General features: G+C 42.9%; 1 protein-coding gene across 1 annotated transcript; it reads left to right on the top strand.

The window, feature by feature from the left end:
* The first annotated feature begins 7159 nt into the window (after window positions 1-7159).
* GPR83 (G protein-coupled receptor 83) lies at window positions 7160-16884 on the top strand. The gene is given in 8 exon segments (XM_038418158.2): window positions 7160-7767; window positions 7770-7920; window positions 7923-8029; window positions 9173-9298; window positions 10758-10791; window positions 10794-10884; window positions 11724-12259; window positions 12262-16884. Coding segments are annotated over 8 exon segments (1251 nt in total). The 5' UTR covers window positions 7160-7647; the 3' UTR covers window positions 12348-16884.
* The last annotated feature ends 1428 nt before the right edge of the window (window positions 16885-18312 follow it).

Here is an 18312-nt window from a genome sequence, read left to right as displayed (position 1 = left end):
ACCCTTTGAACATCCAAATGCACAGTCTACCACCATTCTGCACTTGCTCAGCTTATAGTTGAACAGCTCCTTACTACTGTCCAGGGTGGCTGTGTACGGCTTCATGAGCCAGGGCATTAAGGGGTAGGCTGGGTCCCCAAGGATAACTATTGGCATTTCAACATCCCCAACAGTTATTTTCTTGTCTTTCAAGTAAATTCCTTCCTGCAGCTGTTTAAACAGACCAGAATTCCTGAAGACGCGAGCGTCATGAACCTTTCCCAGCCATCCCACGTTGATGTTGGTGAAACATCCCTTGTGATCCACCAGTGATTGCAGTACCCCTTGCAGTTAATGTACTGGCTGCCTTGGTGGTCCAGTCCCAAAATAGCGGTATGCGTTCTGTCTATAGCCCTACCACAGTTAGGGAATCCCATTGCAGCAAAGCCATCTAGTATGACCTGCACATTTCCCTGAGTCACTACCTTTGATAGCAGCAGCTCAGTGATTGCGTTGGCTACTTGCAGCACAGCAACCCCCGAAGTAGATTTGCCCACTCCAAATTGATTCCTGACTGACCGGTATCTGTCTGGCATTGCAAGCTTCCACAGGGCTATTGCCACTTGCTTCTCAACTGTGGGGGCTGCTCTCATCTTGGTATTCTTGTGCCTCGGGGAAGGGGAAAGCAAGTCACAAAGTTCCGTAAAAGTGCCCTTACGCATGCAAAAGTTTCGCAGCCACTGGGAATCATCCCAGACCTGCAACACTATGCGGTCCCACCACTCTGTGCTTGTTTCCTGGGCCCAGAATCGGCGTTCCACGGCATGAGCCTGCCCCATTAATACCATGATCTCCAAATTGTGGGGGAACGCGGTTTTAGAGAAAAGTGTGTTCAGGGCCTCATCACCGCGCTGCTGTCGCCTCCTCGCCTGGTTTTTCAGATGCTGGTTCTGCATACACTGCACAATAATGCGCAAGGTGTTTACAATGGTCATAACTGCTGTGGTGAGCGGAACGGGCTCCATGCTTGCTGTGCTATGGCATCTGCTCCTGCTCGGGGAATCCAGGGAAAAGGGCGCGAAACGATTGTTTGCCGTTGCTCTGGCGGAGGGAGGGGCGACTGACAGCATGGCTTACAGGGTTGGCTTACAGGGAATTAAAATCAACAAAGCGGGTGGCTTTGCGAGAAAAAAAAATGGCCCCATCAAGGATAGAACTCAAAACTGGGTTTAGCAGGCTGTTGATTTCACGGAGGGAGGGAGGAGAAAATGAATACAAAACAAATCTGGTCTATTTCTTGTTTTGATCCACTTCATCTATCTTTATGCATCTTGCTGGCAGCAGACTGTGCAGTACGACCGCTAGCCATCGTCATCACCTTGGTGGTAGGCAGAAGACAGTGCAGTATGACTGCTGGCCATCGTCTTCTGCTGGCTGCAGATTAAAAGACAGTGCACTGCTGGTAGGACTGAATTGTCATGAGACGACACTTAAAAGGGAAATGACCTGTCTGAGTCACTCCCATGTTTGCCCAGGTGCCCCGACCTCATCGAGGTTGGTTAAAAGAGCACCCTGGACTACGTCGACGATGGCTACCAGTCATACTGCACTGTCTGCTGCCAAAAGGCAATAAACTGTTGCTGTGTAGCAATGCAGTACCGCGTCTGTCAGCACCCAGGAGACGTACGGTGACAGTGAGCTGAGCGGGCTCCATGCTTGCTGTGGTATGGCATCTGCAAGGAGGGAGGGAAGGCAGGCCTGACGATATGTACCCAGAACCACCCGTGACAATCCCATCAGGCACTGGGATTTCTACCCAGAATTCAAATGGGTGGCAGAGACTGCAGGAACTGTGGGATAGCTACCCATAGTGCAATGCTCTGGAAGTCGACGGTTGCCTCGGTACTGTGGACACAGTCCGCCGACTACATGCACTTAGAGCATTTGTGTGGGGGGACACACAATTGACTGTATAAAAACGCTTTCTACAAAACCGACTTCTATAAATTCAACCTAATTTCGTAATGTAGACAAGGCCTCTGTTTGCCAGAAGCTGGGAATGTGCGACGGGGGATGGATCACTTGATGATTACCTGTTCTGTTCATTCCCTCTGGAGCTCCTGGCACTGGCCACTGTTGGAAGACAGGTTTCAGAGTAGCAGCCGTGTTAGTCTGTATCCGCAAAAAGAAAAGATGGACTTGTGGCACCTTAGAGACTAACAAATTTATTTGAGGATCAGCTTTTGTGAGCTACAGCTCACTTCATTGAAGTTGCGAACAAAAGCTGATGCTCAAATAAATTTGTTAATCTCCTTTTCTTTTTGTTGGAAGACAGGATACTGGGCTAGATGCACATTTGTTCTGACCCAGTATGACTGTTCTTAGGTTCCCTTTGGTGTTTCTCCAATTCTTCTATACATTTTTACATTATAGATCACATAATTGTTCTCCAATTGCCTTTTAGCACATCAACCCTTTTGGTTTTATGTAACCCGTACGTTACGCATGCGCAATCTTTAATTTATCCAGCTTCCGCTTTTTTTTTTTTTTTTGCTCTTTATGTATGTTTTATAGCATGTCGTTCTGTGTCACCCTTCCCCTGTGTTTTCCCAGTAAAAGGCTTGTTGTTGTTACAGTTTTGTTTGTTTCTACCTTAAAAACTTCCAGCACAAAATATTATCTTTGTTTTGTCAGCACAGCATCATTTTAAGCAGATCAGCAATACGACGTAAAAGAATTGGCAACACCAACTTATGCCAGCAAGGCTTTGGCTTAAGTGTTATCTCATCTAGACTCATTCACTATCCATAATTACAAATTATTAAAGTATAACTCATAAGCTCGTAATCTTACCGTTTATCAATCCTTGATTTTTATATTTATCATATTCAGTATGTGTGTATTATCCTCCCCCTTAACCTATGAAGGGAAGAGTGTTATGGAAAACACAATGATTCTTCAGTGTCAGCATATCATATCTTCTTTAGACATAGGTTTTCAAAGCACAGTTTTATTCAAAGTCCAGTCTTGTTTGTGAATCATTACAAAGAAAACTTTATTAGAAATTTTCCTGTTAATGCATTTTGAAGGGTGTCTCAGTTATAGGGCCTTGATGTTTAGTTGCTTGTAATGGTATCCCAACAGGCTTGAGAAAGTGTTTGGATGCTCCGTCATGGATCAGAACATTCTGAATCAGCTACAACTAGATTTTTTCTTTGCCCCAGATGATTACCATGGACTGCACTCTGGCCAGCTGGCATCACATTTATTAGAAAGCTTCCTCTGAGACATGCTTGCTGCTAAAGGAGTTCATCCGTTCTGTCATCTGTGGAAGAAGTTAAAACTGGCAAAATAGCATGCAAATGAGCTCCATAGAAAGTCTAGCTCTATCTATACCAGTGGTTCTCCATCTGCAGCCCACGGTCCACTTGCAGCCTAATCAGCACAAGCTGCGGCCCATGTGATATCCTCAGGGCCATACAAGTAGTACTGGATGCAGCCCACAATGGTAAATAGGTTGAGAACCATTGATCTATACAGATAAGTGGCTTCTGGCACACTAATGCCCTCTGAAGCAGAGTGCATGAAGTAGACTGGATAGTTCACCTTAGGAGTGCCTAGTGCACTGTGGGATGATGATGGGAGTACTAGATGCACTAATGAGACTATTAATCTAAATTACCCCCAAGAGTTTACAAGGGCTTCTAATAAATGTTTGTATAAGGTCTAGCCTATTGAGACCCAATCCTGATTGGGCCCCTTGGAACCACTGTAATATTAATGATATTATATTACACCAGCATTTCTTGTTTGTACTGGGTCTTCCCCAGCAGAGATTGGCACAATAGTTAAATGCACAGACGTTAACCTTTAAATTAAGTGCAATGAACTAATAGAAAGAATATAGCCCTCAGGGTGGGGAGTGCCTCATTTAATATGTATATTATGCACACACAGAATCATAGAATCATAGAACTGAAAGGGACCTCGAGAGGTCATCTACTAGTCCAGTCCCCTGCACTCAGGGCAGGGCTAATTATCTACACCATTCCTGACAGGTGTTTGTCTAACCTGCTCTTAAAAATCTCCAATCTTGGAGGTTCTACAACCTCCCTAGGCAATTAATTCCAGTGCTTCACCACCCTGACAGCAAGGAACTTTTTTCCTAATGTCCAACCTAAACCTCCCTTGCTGCAGTTTAAGCTCATTGCTTCTTGTCCTATCCTCAGAGGCTAAGAAAAACAAGTTTTCTTCCTCCTCCTTGTAACAACCTTTTACATACTTGAAAACTGTTACCATGTCCCCACTCAGTCTTCTCTTTTCTAGACTAAACAAACTCAATTTTTTCAGTCTTCCCTCATAGGTCATGTTTTCTAGACCTTTAATCATTATTGTTGCTCTTCTCTGGATTCTCTCCAATTTGTCCACATCCTTTCTGAAATGTGGTGCCCAGAACTGGACACAGTACTCCAGTTGAGGCCTAATCAGAGCGGAAGAATTACTTCTCGTATCTTGCTTACAACACTCCTGCTAATACATCCCATAATGATGTTCGCTTTTTTTGCAACAGCATTACACTGTTGACTCATATTTAGCTTGTGGTCCACCACGACCCCCAGATCCCTTTCTGTAGTACTCCTTCCTAGGCAGTCATTTCCCATTTTGTATGTGTGCAACTGATTTTTACTTCCTATGTGGAGTACTTTGAATTTGTCCTTATTGAATTTCATCCTATTTACTTCAGACAATTTCTCCAGTTTGTCCAGATCATTTTGAATTTTAATCCTATCCTCCAAAGGCTCTTGGAACCCCTCCAAGCTTGATATTGTCCACAAACTTTATAAGTGTACTCTGTATGCCATTATCTAAATCATTGATGAAGATACTGAACAGAACCATACCCAGAACTGATACCTGCAGGACCCCACTCATTATGCCCTTCCAGCATGACTCTGAACCACTGTAACTACTCTCTGGGAACTGTTTTCCAACCAGTTTTGCACCCACCTTATAGTAGCTCCATCTAGGTTGCATTTCCCTAGTTTATTTATGAGAAGGTCATGCAGGACAGTATCAAAAGCTTTACTAAAATCAAGATATACCACATCTACTGCTTTCCCCCTATCCACAAGGCTTGTTACCCTGTCAAAGAAAGCTGTCAGGTTGGTTTGACATGATTTGTTTTTGACAAATCCATGCTGACGATTACTTATCATCTTATTATCTTCTAGATATTTGCAAATTGATTGCTTAATTATTTGCTCCATTATCTTTCTGGGTACAGAAGTTAAGCTGACTGGCCTGTAATTCCCTGGGTTGTCCTTATTTCCCTTTTTATAGATGGGCACTATATTTGCCCTTTTCCAGTCTTCTGGAATCTCTCCCGTCTTCCATGCCTTCTCAAAGATAATCACTAATGGCTCAGATATCTCCTCAGTCAGCTCCTTGAGTATTCTAGGATGCAGTTCATCAGGCCCTGGTGACTTGAAGACATCTAATTTGTCCAAGTAATTTTTAACTTGTTCTTTCCCTATTTTAGCCTTGTCTGATCCAACTTCATTTTCACTGGTATTCACTACGTTAGACGTCCAATCACCACCAACCTTCTTGGTCAAAACCGAAACAAAGAAGTCATTAAGCACCTCTGCCATTTCCACATTTTCTGTTATTATTCCCCCTACCCCAAATTGAGTAATTGACCTACCCTGTCCTTGCTCTTCCTCTTGCTTCTAATGTATTTGTAGAATGTTTTCTTGTTACCTTTTATGTCTCTAACTAGTTTGATCTCATTTTGTGCCTTGGCATTTCTAATTTTGTCCCTACATACTTGTGTTGTTTGTTTATATTCATCCTTTGTAATTTGACCTACTTTCCACTTTTTGTAGGACTCTTTTTTGATTTTTAGATCATTGAAGATCTCCTGGTTAAGCCAAGATGATATCTTTCTTATGCAGTGGGATAGTTTCCTCTTGTGCCCTTAACAATGTCTCTTTGAAAAACTGCCGACTCTCTTGAACTGTTTTCCCCTTTAGACTTGCTTCCCATGGGATCTTACCTACCAACTCCCTGAGTTTGCTAAAGTCTGCCTTCTTGAAATCCATTCTCTTTATTTTGCTGTTCTCCCTCCTACCATTCCTTAGAATCATTAACGCTATCATTTCATAATCACTTTCACCAAAGCTGCCTTCCACTTTCAAATTCTCAACCAGTTCCTCCTTATTTGTCAAAATCAAATCTAGAACAGCCTCTCCACTGGTAGCTGTCTCCACCTTCTGAAAGAAAAAATTGTCTCCAATACATTCCAAGAACTTGTTGGATAATCTGTCCCTGCTGTGTTATTTTCCCAACAGATGTCTGGGTAGTTGAAGTCCCCAAGTCCTCTGCTTTGAATGATTTTGTTAGTTTAAAAGCCTCATCCACCTCTTCTTAGAATCATAGAATATCAGGGTTGGAAGGGACCCCAGAAGGTCATCTAGTCCAACCCCCTTCTTCTTGGTTAGGTGGTCTGTAGTAGACCCCTAACATGACATCACCCTTGTTTTTTACCCCTTTTATCCTTACTCAGAGACTTTCAACAAGTCTGTCTCCTATTTCCATCTCAACCTCAGTCCAAGTGTATACATTTTGAATATATAAGGCAACACACACCCACTGCCTCTCTGATATGAAGGTGCACATCAATTCTCCCAGCAGCTAGACATACATGACATACCGTGTATGTATAAAACATGAAATACACAATGTAAGATCTCACTTTTAAAAACATTTTTTTATTCTGTTGGCCAAGAGGGAAAAGTAGCTGCCGATAGGAAGATTAGCTTTCACTTGCCTGTGAGAAAAACATCTCTAGAAAAACATTAACATAATAAAAAGTGACCTTTAATACATAGACTGTTGGGTATTTATAATGAGAGGCTGAACAATAGTCAGTTATAAGCCACATAACCTTTTAGTTTACAAGGGGGGAGAGGGGAGAAACATTTGAGTAGAGTGAACTAGTCTAACTTTTTGTTGTTCACTTTCTATTCTGTACCTCATCACTACTAGTGATAGTCAATGTAGTGGTGCTGTAAACAAGGCTGAAACTAGCCCAAAATACATTTAAAATTGTGCTTTTAAATTGGAATCTCTCTTAGAATGCAGCACAGCTACCAGGCATAGTGCTGATTTATAAACAAAACAGAATTTACATGAAGCTGCTGCTGCAGGTCAGGATGCTGACAGGGGAGAAAAGGATGCTCAGGTGAAACCAGATAGATTTTCTTTTTCTTACACAGTACAGATGTAATTATCCCAGAGGAGAAGGGGGGGCATGGAGTAAAACCCAGTAGGAGTGCAATCTTGGACAAAGCGAGCACGTCAGAGTAGCAGTAATATTAAGCATCCAATGCGCAGAGATTCTTGCTAGCAGCCTGCCTGAGACAGGAGATACAAAAGTGCGGAAAGAGATGTCTACACTGACTGAGTGTCAGCTCTGCATAGCCACAGCACTTGTCTGGATCATCTGCTGTTGTTGTGGCTGATAATTTCTGCATTTTGTTCACAGTTATGAAGATTGTGCTAAGGAAAGCAAGCGAGAGCTCGTCAAGCCTCCCGCTGACTGGACACACAGTGTTGTTTCATAGATGAGCTATTTCTGAATCTGAAGAAAGAAGCAGCATTTCAAAAATGGTTACTCATTATATATGGCTCTCTCTCCCGTACTTAGCTAATGCCTTTGAGAGATCAGCAAAGCTTCCCATCAACAGAAGTTTTGAAGGATCTTTTGAAATACCCAGCATCTCCAGTTTTTTTTTCTGTGGAATAACTATACACTTGCTGACTGGCAGAGCTTTGTGGGCAGGAGAAGATATGGGGCAGAGTCTCAAAATCTTACAGTGAAAGCCATGCTCATTGTGGCATACTCCTTCATCATAGTGCTCTCGCTCTTTGGGAATGTTCTGGTCACGTCATCATCAAAAATCAAAGGATGCGCTTTGCTACCAGCCTGTTCATTGTGAATCTAGCTGTAGCAGACATAATAACGCTGCTCAATATTCCCTTTACTTTGGTAAGAACCTGACAGAGGTCTGTTACCTCTCGCTCTGCTTTTTTTCTCTAAACCGTGGGCATCTGTAATGGAAAATGTATCATTTGACTTTTCTTCCCTTAACAGAAATAGCTTAGTGTGTGGTGTTCACCTCTGATTGTTCTTACTTGCACTCACAGGAATGACAAATGACACTAGTAAATGCAAGGCTGCAATTTCAGCTTCCAGTCATGTTAAAGCATTAGAGTTAATTTAATGACTTTTTTTCTTTATCCTGTTATGTAGAGTTATATTCTCAGTTTATCCTCTGCTAATGCAAGATAGTTCTATGAGACACTTGCTAGTAATCTTTCCAGACTAGTTTTAAATGTCTGTAGGGATGGAGTCATTACTTTTTGGAAGATTTAACAGGTCTTTTCCTTTTCTAATTGCTATGGTCCAGTTAGAAATGTAATAATACTAAAAATTGCACCTGTGGTTTATACCCAAGGACATTGTTGGCACTAAACTAGTCAGAATAATAGGGCTGTAGTTTCACAGTTTTACCGTATTTAATTATTTTCCCTCCCCTGAGGAGCTTCCAGTATAATACAATGAATCTCCCTTATTTAAAAAAATGGTTAATGGTCAGCATCATGTTACATGATCTGGTGAAAAGAGATACTTGCATTGTACCCAGATCAGGGATGCAGGAGTATCCATGTATCCAGCAGGGACGGTGGGATGAGGGGAACTGACTTGTTGGCAGTTCTTTGGGTATGGGGGAAAATATTCTGAAGGAAGTCAGACAAATGCATTAGAAGTTGCTCCACCATACTGGCTGCGTGCATATTGCCAGGTCAGTAAAGTGCCACTATCATAACTGTATTTCTGGATCACCTCCCCAAAAGTCTTGACTCTATTTAATGTCCTATTGCAGGCTTCAGTAATCAGCCAATAAATCAAAGGAGACAGAGGTTAGATAAAAGAAAGGAGTGATGTGTTAGCCTGTTTGTGACCTGCAGATTTTTAATAATCCTTTTGGGATGGAAGTCAAAAAAATGACCACAAGAGCAGCTAGTAGTGTGCTGACAATGGCACAATGAGTCGAATGTCAGGCATGTGAAAAGTACCCTAATTTTGCATGTAGAAAACTAAATATATTCCCTGATGGATTGTTCCTAGGCTTGGTTTGTGAACAGCACATGGATATTCGGGAAGGGGATGTGTCACATCAGTAGATTTGCACAATACTGCTCCCTCCATGTCTCTACTTTGACTCTTACAGCAATCGCAATGGACAGACACCAGGTGAGAGTTCCCTTAACTAAATGGCCATGAATTGAAAATGCTGGAGCATTCCCTTATTTTAAAATAAGAAATTAAAAACCATTTTCTGAACACCTCAGATCCTAAGGAGTTTAGCACAGAGCACTCTCTGTAAGACTTGCCAGGGGGGTGGTGTATTTTTTTTTATAATCAGCTCTCTGGTATCACTTAAGGAGGAGGAATAAGTACAATTTACAGGCTAGAGGGTGTGCTGGCAGTCTGGAATCCTGGGTTCTGTTCCCAGGTCAGCCAGTGGCTTTTCACACAAACCTCTCTGCGTCTCTAATATGTTGGTAGTAATACCTGCCTCAGAGAGGGAATGTGAAGTTGAATGAACTGCTTGTAATCCTTCAGCCAGGGATCTCAAAGCACTTCAAAAATATTCTGTATTATTCTAAATGCAGGTACATGCTGCATCTTCAGATCTTAACTTAATATGCTAAATTCACATAAGAAGCAGAGCTGTCAAATAAATGATTTCCAAGGGACACTAATTTAAATAGTATATTTAGCTCTGGGCAGGAACTGGAATTTCTATCCCAGGGAAAATTTTGCATTTCCAAAAAAAAGTGTGTTCTGAACTGGCACACAAGGTGGGATATGCAAAATGTGCTGGGAGAGGAGCATTCTCCATACATTCCATTGCAGAATCACCCACATGGAATTTTTCAGTAATGTACAATCTAGGTGCCACAGCAGCCTGCCTAGCATGCTGAAAGCCCACAGAGCCTGGGTGAGCAGGGAGCCCGGTCGCAAGCTCCACACTAGAGGGGCTGCTGAGGAGCCAGGGAGCTGGCCAGCTTGGAAGCCCTGGGATGCCAGGGCAGGGTCCTGGGGAGCCCGCCAACCTGGGAGTGGGGAACCTGGGCTCTTGGGAGCTTTCATTTCAATTTTCCCAACAGGAAATTTCAGTATTGCAGAAAATGCATTTTCTGTCGGAAAACCATTTGGCTGAAATGATACAGGAAACCCACCTTTCTTTGTGTCACTGGTGCTGTCGAATACAAACATTGAAAGCATTTTAAAAGCCTCCATTTCCCCCCTTTATTTATATTGTTGAATTAGGCCCAACCTGCAAAGTGATGTGCAAGGGAAGAACTTTATGCCTGCCCAGGAGCCCATGGAAGTCAGCCCATCTCCATGTGGGTGCAGAAGTTCACCTTCGCAGCTGCAGTAGCGGGATCTGGGCCTTACTTTATCCATTTCTCTCAGCTTGAACTACAAAAGTTAATTACTTCAGTTCAGCTTTCATTCAGAGTCAAGTTCACTTTCTGGTTCTGTAACCTGAAGTCAGTGGAAGTTGCATGCAGGCAACTCCCATGCAGTGTTGGCTCATTAAACTGCCACAATTACTGCTGTATTTAAGAGTGGGAGATTATGTGAGGAAAATCTCATAATTATTAAAATGTCATCAGGCCACGTGTTTGTTTATTCCAAACAGATTATAATGCATCCTCTGAAACCATGGCTATCGACTGCATTGTCTACATCTCTGTCATCTGGATTATGGCAACGTGTTTCTCCCTCCCATATGCTATTTACCAAAAACTATTCACTTTTGAATACAGGTAAGGCTGATCCCTGCTTTTGATCTGCAGAAACATATTGGGCCAGATACCCAGTAGGGACAAGCAAGTGTAGCCTCACTGAAGACAAGGGAGCCATGTCAATTTACACTAGCTGAGAAGCTGGTCCATAGTGTACATCGATACCTTTCACAATGGCTACTCTTCTAGTATTATTCATCAACAACACAGTGTGTCAGATGCATTAGGCCAGATACACAGTTCACATAAATTGGCAGTTTACACCAGCTAGAGATCTGGCCCATTGATTGAGGTGAGGACTGGAAAGGAGCCCTAATTGGTTCTTATCTAACCCCACCTCTAACTCTGACTCCCTGGCCAAGTGACTCAACCTCTCTGTCTTAGTTTCCTCTTCTGCAGAATAAAGATAATAATACTACCTGTCACCCTCTGTTGTGAGGGTTAATTAATGTTTGTGAAGTGTTTTGCTGATGGAATGGGTCATAAAGGTGATAGACTTTTTATTATTGTTTACATACAGAAGTTCATTGAAAGGTAGAGAGAGTTTCACTTCACTCCTAAGAACTTAATTTTGTGCAGCTGGTAATAAGACGTTGCAATTAATTAGTTTTGTAAGGAGATCATGTCATGCATGCTGTGAGAAATTATTCTGATCACATTTCTTCTAAGCTACTCTATGGGCCACCTCCTCGATTGGTGTAAATTAGCATAGCACCGCTGAAGTCAATGGAATGATATGAATTTGCACCAGTTGAGGATCTGGCTCATTGGTATTATGACAGGAGTCTTGTCTTTCTCTCCCTTACTGTTATACCCAGGCATATTTGTTCATTTATTGTGATCAGTCCTTTTATTTGCAGTGAAGAAGTCACCCGATGCCTGTGTCTCCCAGATTTCCCTGAACCAGCTGACCTCTTCTGGCAGTATCTAGACTTAACAACATTCATTTTGCTCTACGTTCTGCCCCTTTTAATAATCTCTGCTGCCTACCTAAGAGTGGCCAAGAAACTCTGGCTGTGCAGTGCCATTGGGGATGTGACCACAGAGCAGTACTTCACCCTTCGGAGGAAGAAGAAAAAGACCATTAAGATGCTGATGTTGGTGGTTGTCCTCTTTGCTGTTTGCTGGTTTCCTTTAAACTGCTATGTCGTCCTCCTTTCCAGCCAAACTATTCGTACCAACAATGCCCTGTACTTTGCTTTTCACTGGTTTGCAATGAGCAGCACCTGTTATAACCCCTTCATTTACTGCTGGCTCAATGAACATTTCAGACTGGAACTGAAGTCTTTTCTCAACATGTGCAAAAAAACATCTACCTTGAGAGAGCACAGGTGTCCATCCACAGTTCCATCCTACAGAGTAGCCTGGGCAAAAAACAGCAACTTCAAGAGGTCTCAGTCTCCTATGTCCTTCCATCAACCTCCAATCTCCAGTCAGGGAAGACAGACATCACTTCAGTTGAACCTATAGTAGCTGTGAGTTGAATGATGCAATAAAATGGGAGCACATGGAGTACGCACAGGGATTGCAGGTGGATTTGGTGAAAACTGATGAGTGTGATGTAGAGACACAGGAATCCTTGACTACTTCACTATAATGCACACAGAAATGTGTGTGCTGTTTGTGCAGAGAACTCAGAACCATAGGAGTCAATGCATTCCTATCAGCAAGAGAGTTATCTCTTTAATGCAGACTGGTAATATATCTATACAGCCTCCAAAGAGAAGACAGAGCATAGCCATTGAGAAGGGGGGAAAAAACCCTTTTCTTTGTCAGGCTGACTTTGAACTGGTGGCTAGCAAAGAACTCTCTGTGTATATGTAACTATTATCTGTCAGTAATGCTGTCCAATGCGGTCCTTTTCCCTAGGAGGTTTGTGTGTGTGTGTTGCCTGTTGAGCTAGAACCAAAACACTGAAACCATTATCTAAGTACATTGTGTCTCAGTATTAAAAATGTCTTTTAGTGAACACAGGATTGGTAGAGACAATTTCACCGTTATGGTGCTGCTTGAATCCAGCCCAATTTAGGACTGACAGAAAGCTGTTACCATGGGTCACAGGCTGACTGGCTCTTTAAGGCAAGCCAGGCTCAACCTGGCCTATGACCTAGCAGCCATCCCCCGCTAATGGTGATATGGTAACTTAATGCTAATTAAGTTAGCTGTGAAAGAGTTAGGAGAAGACTGTACAGCCAGGGCGGGAGAGGTTGAAGAGAAGGCAAGACTCTCTTGCAGGCAGGCAAAACTCACAGGGAGCAGCACCGGCTCCTGTGGGGGAAAGCCCTAAGCTAGGGCTACAAGGAGCAGAGAGATCCCTAGGGGAAGCTGCCAGAGTCCCTGCGGAAGACTTGCTAGTCTTCAGCAGGGAAGGGAGAAGCCAGAGGCCTGAGAGGCAAACGGAGGCCATGTTAAGCAGATGCTGTTGGGAAGCAGCACAAGGAGAGATTTAGAGGTAGGAAGTGGCCAAGGGAAACAGCGGCATGTCTGAAGAAGCAAAGCCAACTGCTTAATACAGGGTCCTCTGGGTGGGCCTCAGTTTCCCTACTTGAGGAAGGGGCACGCAAGCCCCACTGCAGAGGCAGATTAGGCTCATGTGAGGGCGGCTCAGAGGGAAGGCCCTGAGGACACTTAAGTGCAGCCGTAGAGGGACAGAAGAATTATTATTTGAGTGTTTAGCTTGGACCTTTCCTTACCCTGAAAGAGACTGAACTTAGGTGACTTGGCCAGAGGGCCAAGTCACCTAAGACCTGGTGAGAAGCAGAGGGCCAATAGGAGGTGCTGGGAATGAGGATCCCTTGCAGTGTTGCACTCTGACACAAGGGTGCACGGCATGTGGTTAGTACACTACGTTGCATCTTGTAATGGCTCTTCGTTGGCCTGTGTGATATATGGTTTGGTCTTAGTCCATTTCCAAGTGAAAAAGTGTCTGCATCACAAGCGCCATCACCCAAACTATCATCAGAGATGCAATAGGTTGGATGGACATGGAAAAACGGAACTGTACTATTACCCAATAGATGCTTCCTGTAAGGCAGGGTTGAGGCACACTGATGGAAGAAACTGTACTTTTAAAAATACATAAACAAAAGATGACGTTGGAATTCTGGCTGACAGTTCAGCAAATTTTTCCAGGAATTTTTTAAGGAAATCTAGTTACAGTCCCATAAAATCAAGTAAATGAAAGAATATTAGGAAGTTCCTATGGTCAGAGAATTAAAATCAGGAAATCATTTCTCAGTGCATTGAAAGTATTGCACAAGCTCATTTAGAACAGTAATGTTTACAAACCAACTTGTATTTGGTTTAGAATCTTCTTTGCCAGAGTATGTTTGCATCATCATCACGGAATAGCTAAAGAATCCTGCAACTTACATCTAGAATTTAGCATTGCTCCCTTGCTCTGTAATGCAGTTGTGTAGCTGTTCTCAGTTCAGAGACCAAAGGAATATATTCTCTTCTAAAATGCTGTATACATTACCTCTTTGAAATTGTGTACACACAAACTATCTGCTTTAAAATAGTAGGACTGCTGGTGCATGATACCAGGCAAGGAAACTTCAAAGCCTCCAGAAGCTGTGTCATGAGCGGTGATGTTTACCTATGTGTTCATAGTGCAGAAATCTGCTGGCCATTATCAGCGTATTGCTACCCAAAGGTGCCCTGTTCTACATGAAACACTCAGTAGCTAACCGTAAAAGGAGAGAGAAGACTGTTGTTTTAAAGGAAAATAACATGACTGGAAAGAGAAACCAGTTGTAACTGATGTCCTGTACCAGTTTTTGGTGCCTTTGATTTGTGCCAAGTTTTTCATGGCTGTATATTTACAGAAAATAAAATGTATGCAACATTTGTCAGCTAGCCTATCAGTGTGCACACCACTGTGTTAAACAGAGGGAATGTCACACCCCCTGGTCTCTCAGGGCTTTCCTTCTCAAGGTATCATCCAGCTCTGTCTCAGAGTCAGGCTTTACTCTGTTACTCTCTTGTTAAGGTCCTAAGAGTCAGCATGTCACTGATATGTAGAGTCAGCTGCTTCTATCACCCCTCCCCCAAGTATGTGAGCAACCCTCTCTACCACTAACCCCTCCACCACCACCAATATGCCAGTCACAGGAAAGTAATTCTCAGGGGCTGGTGCCATTACCCCCCACTCGAACAATAGATCTTGATACATTTGGGGGGAAATGAACCTTTTGACATCGGAGTTTATAGCAAGAATGTGACAGAAAAAAATCAGTTGTGGGGTTTTTTTTTAACCCACAAACATAGCCCATGGGGCAGATCCTCAGCTGGTGTAACTCAGCATTGTTCCATTGATTTCCAGTGACTGAAGATCTGCCCCCTCCCATTCATTAAAACTTATAGTAAAGAGCATATAGTATGTGGGCTGACAGAGGCAAGAGGCTGCCTGCCCAAGCACGTCTCTGGTCCAGTGGAAAGAGCTGGGGAAAATCAAGTTAAAACAGGCCACCCCTGTGGTCACTGTGGGGACTGGAGCACAGTCCCCTTACTTTGTACCAGTTCCTATGTGTATGTAAAATCAACCCGTTGAAAGCTACCCATCTCTGCTCCATTGGGAGTGGAAGACAGGAAGGTACGGGGCTGCAAGGAATCCTTCTCCATGTTAAATGTGTAAAAGTGGCCAATCCCATCTATCATTTGTTCAGTGTATTTATCCTTTCATTTTTCCCTTCACCTTTGGTTCATTCTTTCTTGTTGTCATGTTGATCTTATTTTATTTCAGACACTCTCATAACCCCTTTGCTGCCATCCATCCTCACTCCATTTTTGCTTATTTTTCTTCTCCTTCCAAGGTACTGAAAATGGTTAGAACTGACATATCCCCAAGAAAGCCCAATAGAAGAAGAAGAAGGTCAAAATCCCAGTCCCCTTAAACAGCTCCTCCTAGAGATATCATTCCCCAGAGGCACCCATTCCTCCATCTTTCTCTTGTGGGTTATGTTGAGGCAAGGGATCATGTGGGCGGTAGTTCAATTGCTGTACATAATCCAATGGCATTTGGGAAGTTAAAGACATAACGTGTAGGGGAAGAAGGGAGGTGATTCATTAAAGATTTTGCAATGGTGGAGAGGGAAATGCAAGTGTAAGCAGAGTGTGAATGAGCTCTCCCCTGCAATCTGGACATGAGCTGAGGGGAAAGATTTGAGGAGAAGACTGTATTGGCATAGACACATCTATTCTGCTGAGGTGTGCAGCAGATGGAGCTGCTTTTGCCAAAATGATCAATTTTGGCTGATTTTGGGTTACAAATTACTCTAGTTTTTGAATGCACGGGTAATAAAATGTTATCTTTATTGCACAAGTAAAGGGCAGCAGAGCTGTTCTTAGCATGCTCTGATGTAAGGTGTTCACCCTAAACTGAACCTCATTTGCAAAGCAGGGGATAGGGATGCCAAATCATAATGAAGATGAGAGTGGGTGAGATAGGATATTCCTGTCTGGGGGGGGTGTGGTTCCCCCTCTCCAACATTTAATGACAGAGCTGATTAGACTCTACTGAAAATCCTTGTTTCAAGTTGGTGGTTCCTGGAGCTGATATCAGTGCTGTATGGATTGAGGAGTTAGAGCTTGTGTGGGGGCAGTGAACACAGAGACTGCACTGGCTGTGAGGTTCCCCACTACCTGCTGAAATTGCTGAGATCTCAGTTAAGTAGTGGAACCTCAGAATGTGATGTTGTGGGAGCAGCAAGTGGCAGTGACCAGCAGCAATAGAGAGCAGTGGTAGCAACAGAGGCATTGCTTGATGCTCCCGACTCCCACAGGGGTAGGAAGGGAACCCTGTGAAAGCACCTCTGAACTCTGGGTCTTCGCTAGCCGAGGACAGCAACTGTGAGTGGGATGCAGAGGAGGGAGAGGGGAGTGATGTGTTAAAGGGACATTCGTTTGTTGGACTTTCCCACCACAAGGTGGGAAACTGAGGCAAAGGACACTGCCCAACACACTGTGGGTTTGGGATTTTTCTTACAGCTGCATACTTTTGAATATGGCTGTGTTGTTTTCCCAAATTAATGCTTGGTTCCCTTTCCCTTTTAATAAAAGTTCTTTTGTTTTACACAGACTCCGTGCTTGCAAGAGGGGAAGTATTGCCTCTTAGAGGCACCCAGATGTGGTTGTAATTTTTTCCAGATTACTGGGTGGGGGCTCAAGCAGGTTCCGTTGCTGCTGACTTCACCTGGCAGAAGGGTTACCCTGCAAAAAAGAATCACAGGGACATATATCAGTGGAGGAAGATAAGTAATCTAGGAATGACTGCAGGCCCTATGCTCCCCACACTGTCATGGGGAACCCAACCCAGTAAAGACAAAGATTTTTAAATTTCTGCACATTTAAGTGAATCAAGACCAGATTTTTCAGTACCTTACAAGAGACCTTAAAAAGGAAGAAATGTATTTGATAGCATATTGCCAATAAGAAATCTTTCAGCAAATTGTTAACGTGGTAACTTTTGATCTAGTTATGTAATAATTAACCTTCTCCAGCACTTTAAGAGGAGACTGGCCACCAATATTAAATAATCTATAAAACAAGTCCAGGTTAATGGATGAAAAGAAACGTCACTGAAATACTCTTTATTGACATCAGACAAATATGCATTCGGGCTAAAGAAAAATACCCTGCAGTGATTTTCAGAATCTGATGGTTTTTCCCAGCGTTCTTTTTTTATTTGTTATCTAGATAAGTAAAAAGGGAAAAACTGAGGAGGGTTAATCATTAATATCTCAATCCATCATAAAGTAAATCAATGGAATTTGTTTCACAGAAAATTGCCCAAGCTGTGCCAAAACTTTAAGCCTTGAATGGGAGTAATTTTGCTGAAATCTATATGTTTGATAATACATGAAGGTAATTACTGAATTAAGTTCTAGGTGCTTAATTTAATTGTGACATTAACACTAGTGATCTAAAATTATCACCTAACACCTCACAAGTGGCAAAGATGACAGCGATAGTTTACTTTTCAGAGAGGCAATGGTTGGATGAGATGAGCAAGGAGGGAAAAAACTAATTTGCAACATTAATACATCTAGTATACATGGCCTTCCAGTCTCTGAAGCTGCTTTCCCCTTAAAAGACAGAGTACAAAGCATCAGGAAGATTGGAGGTTGTGTTTACTCCTTGACAGGAAGATAAAGCCAGCTGTCACTAGACAAAGTGTGCTGTCTGAACAATTGCTCTTTCTGTGTTCCACCATCAGGGTAACGTTTTTATTTAGCCAGTTTTATCCAAGTGCAGAAATTAATGATTCATAATGTAGAACAGTGGAAACACAGGACCCCTCTTCCATTCCGTGCTCATGAATGACATGCTCTGGGATGAATCAGCATTGTGTACTGTGGGAGGCTTGTCTGTAGGACCCCTTCCTCATTCGCTGTAGAAGTTGGAAGGTGTATAATGAATGAAGGAGGGGATTGCCGGTACAGAATGGAC

Source organism: Dermochelys coriacea, chromosome 1, assembly GCF_009764565.3.
Source record: "Dermochelys coriacea isolate rDerCor1 chromosome 1, rDerCor1.pri.v4, whole genome shotgun sequence".
Taxonomy (NCBI): Eukaryota; Metazoa; Chordata; order Testudines; family Dermochelyidae; genus Dermochelys; species Dermochelys coriacea.
This window is presented reverse-complemented; position numbering and strand designations above follow the sequence as displayed.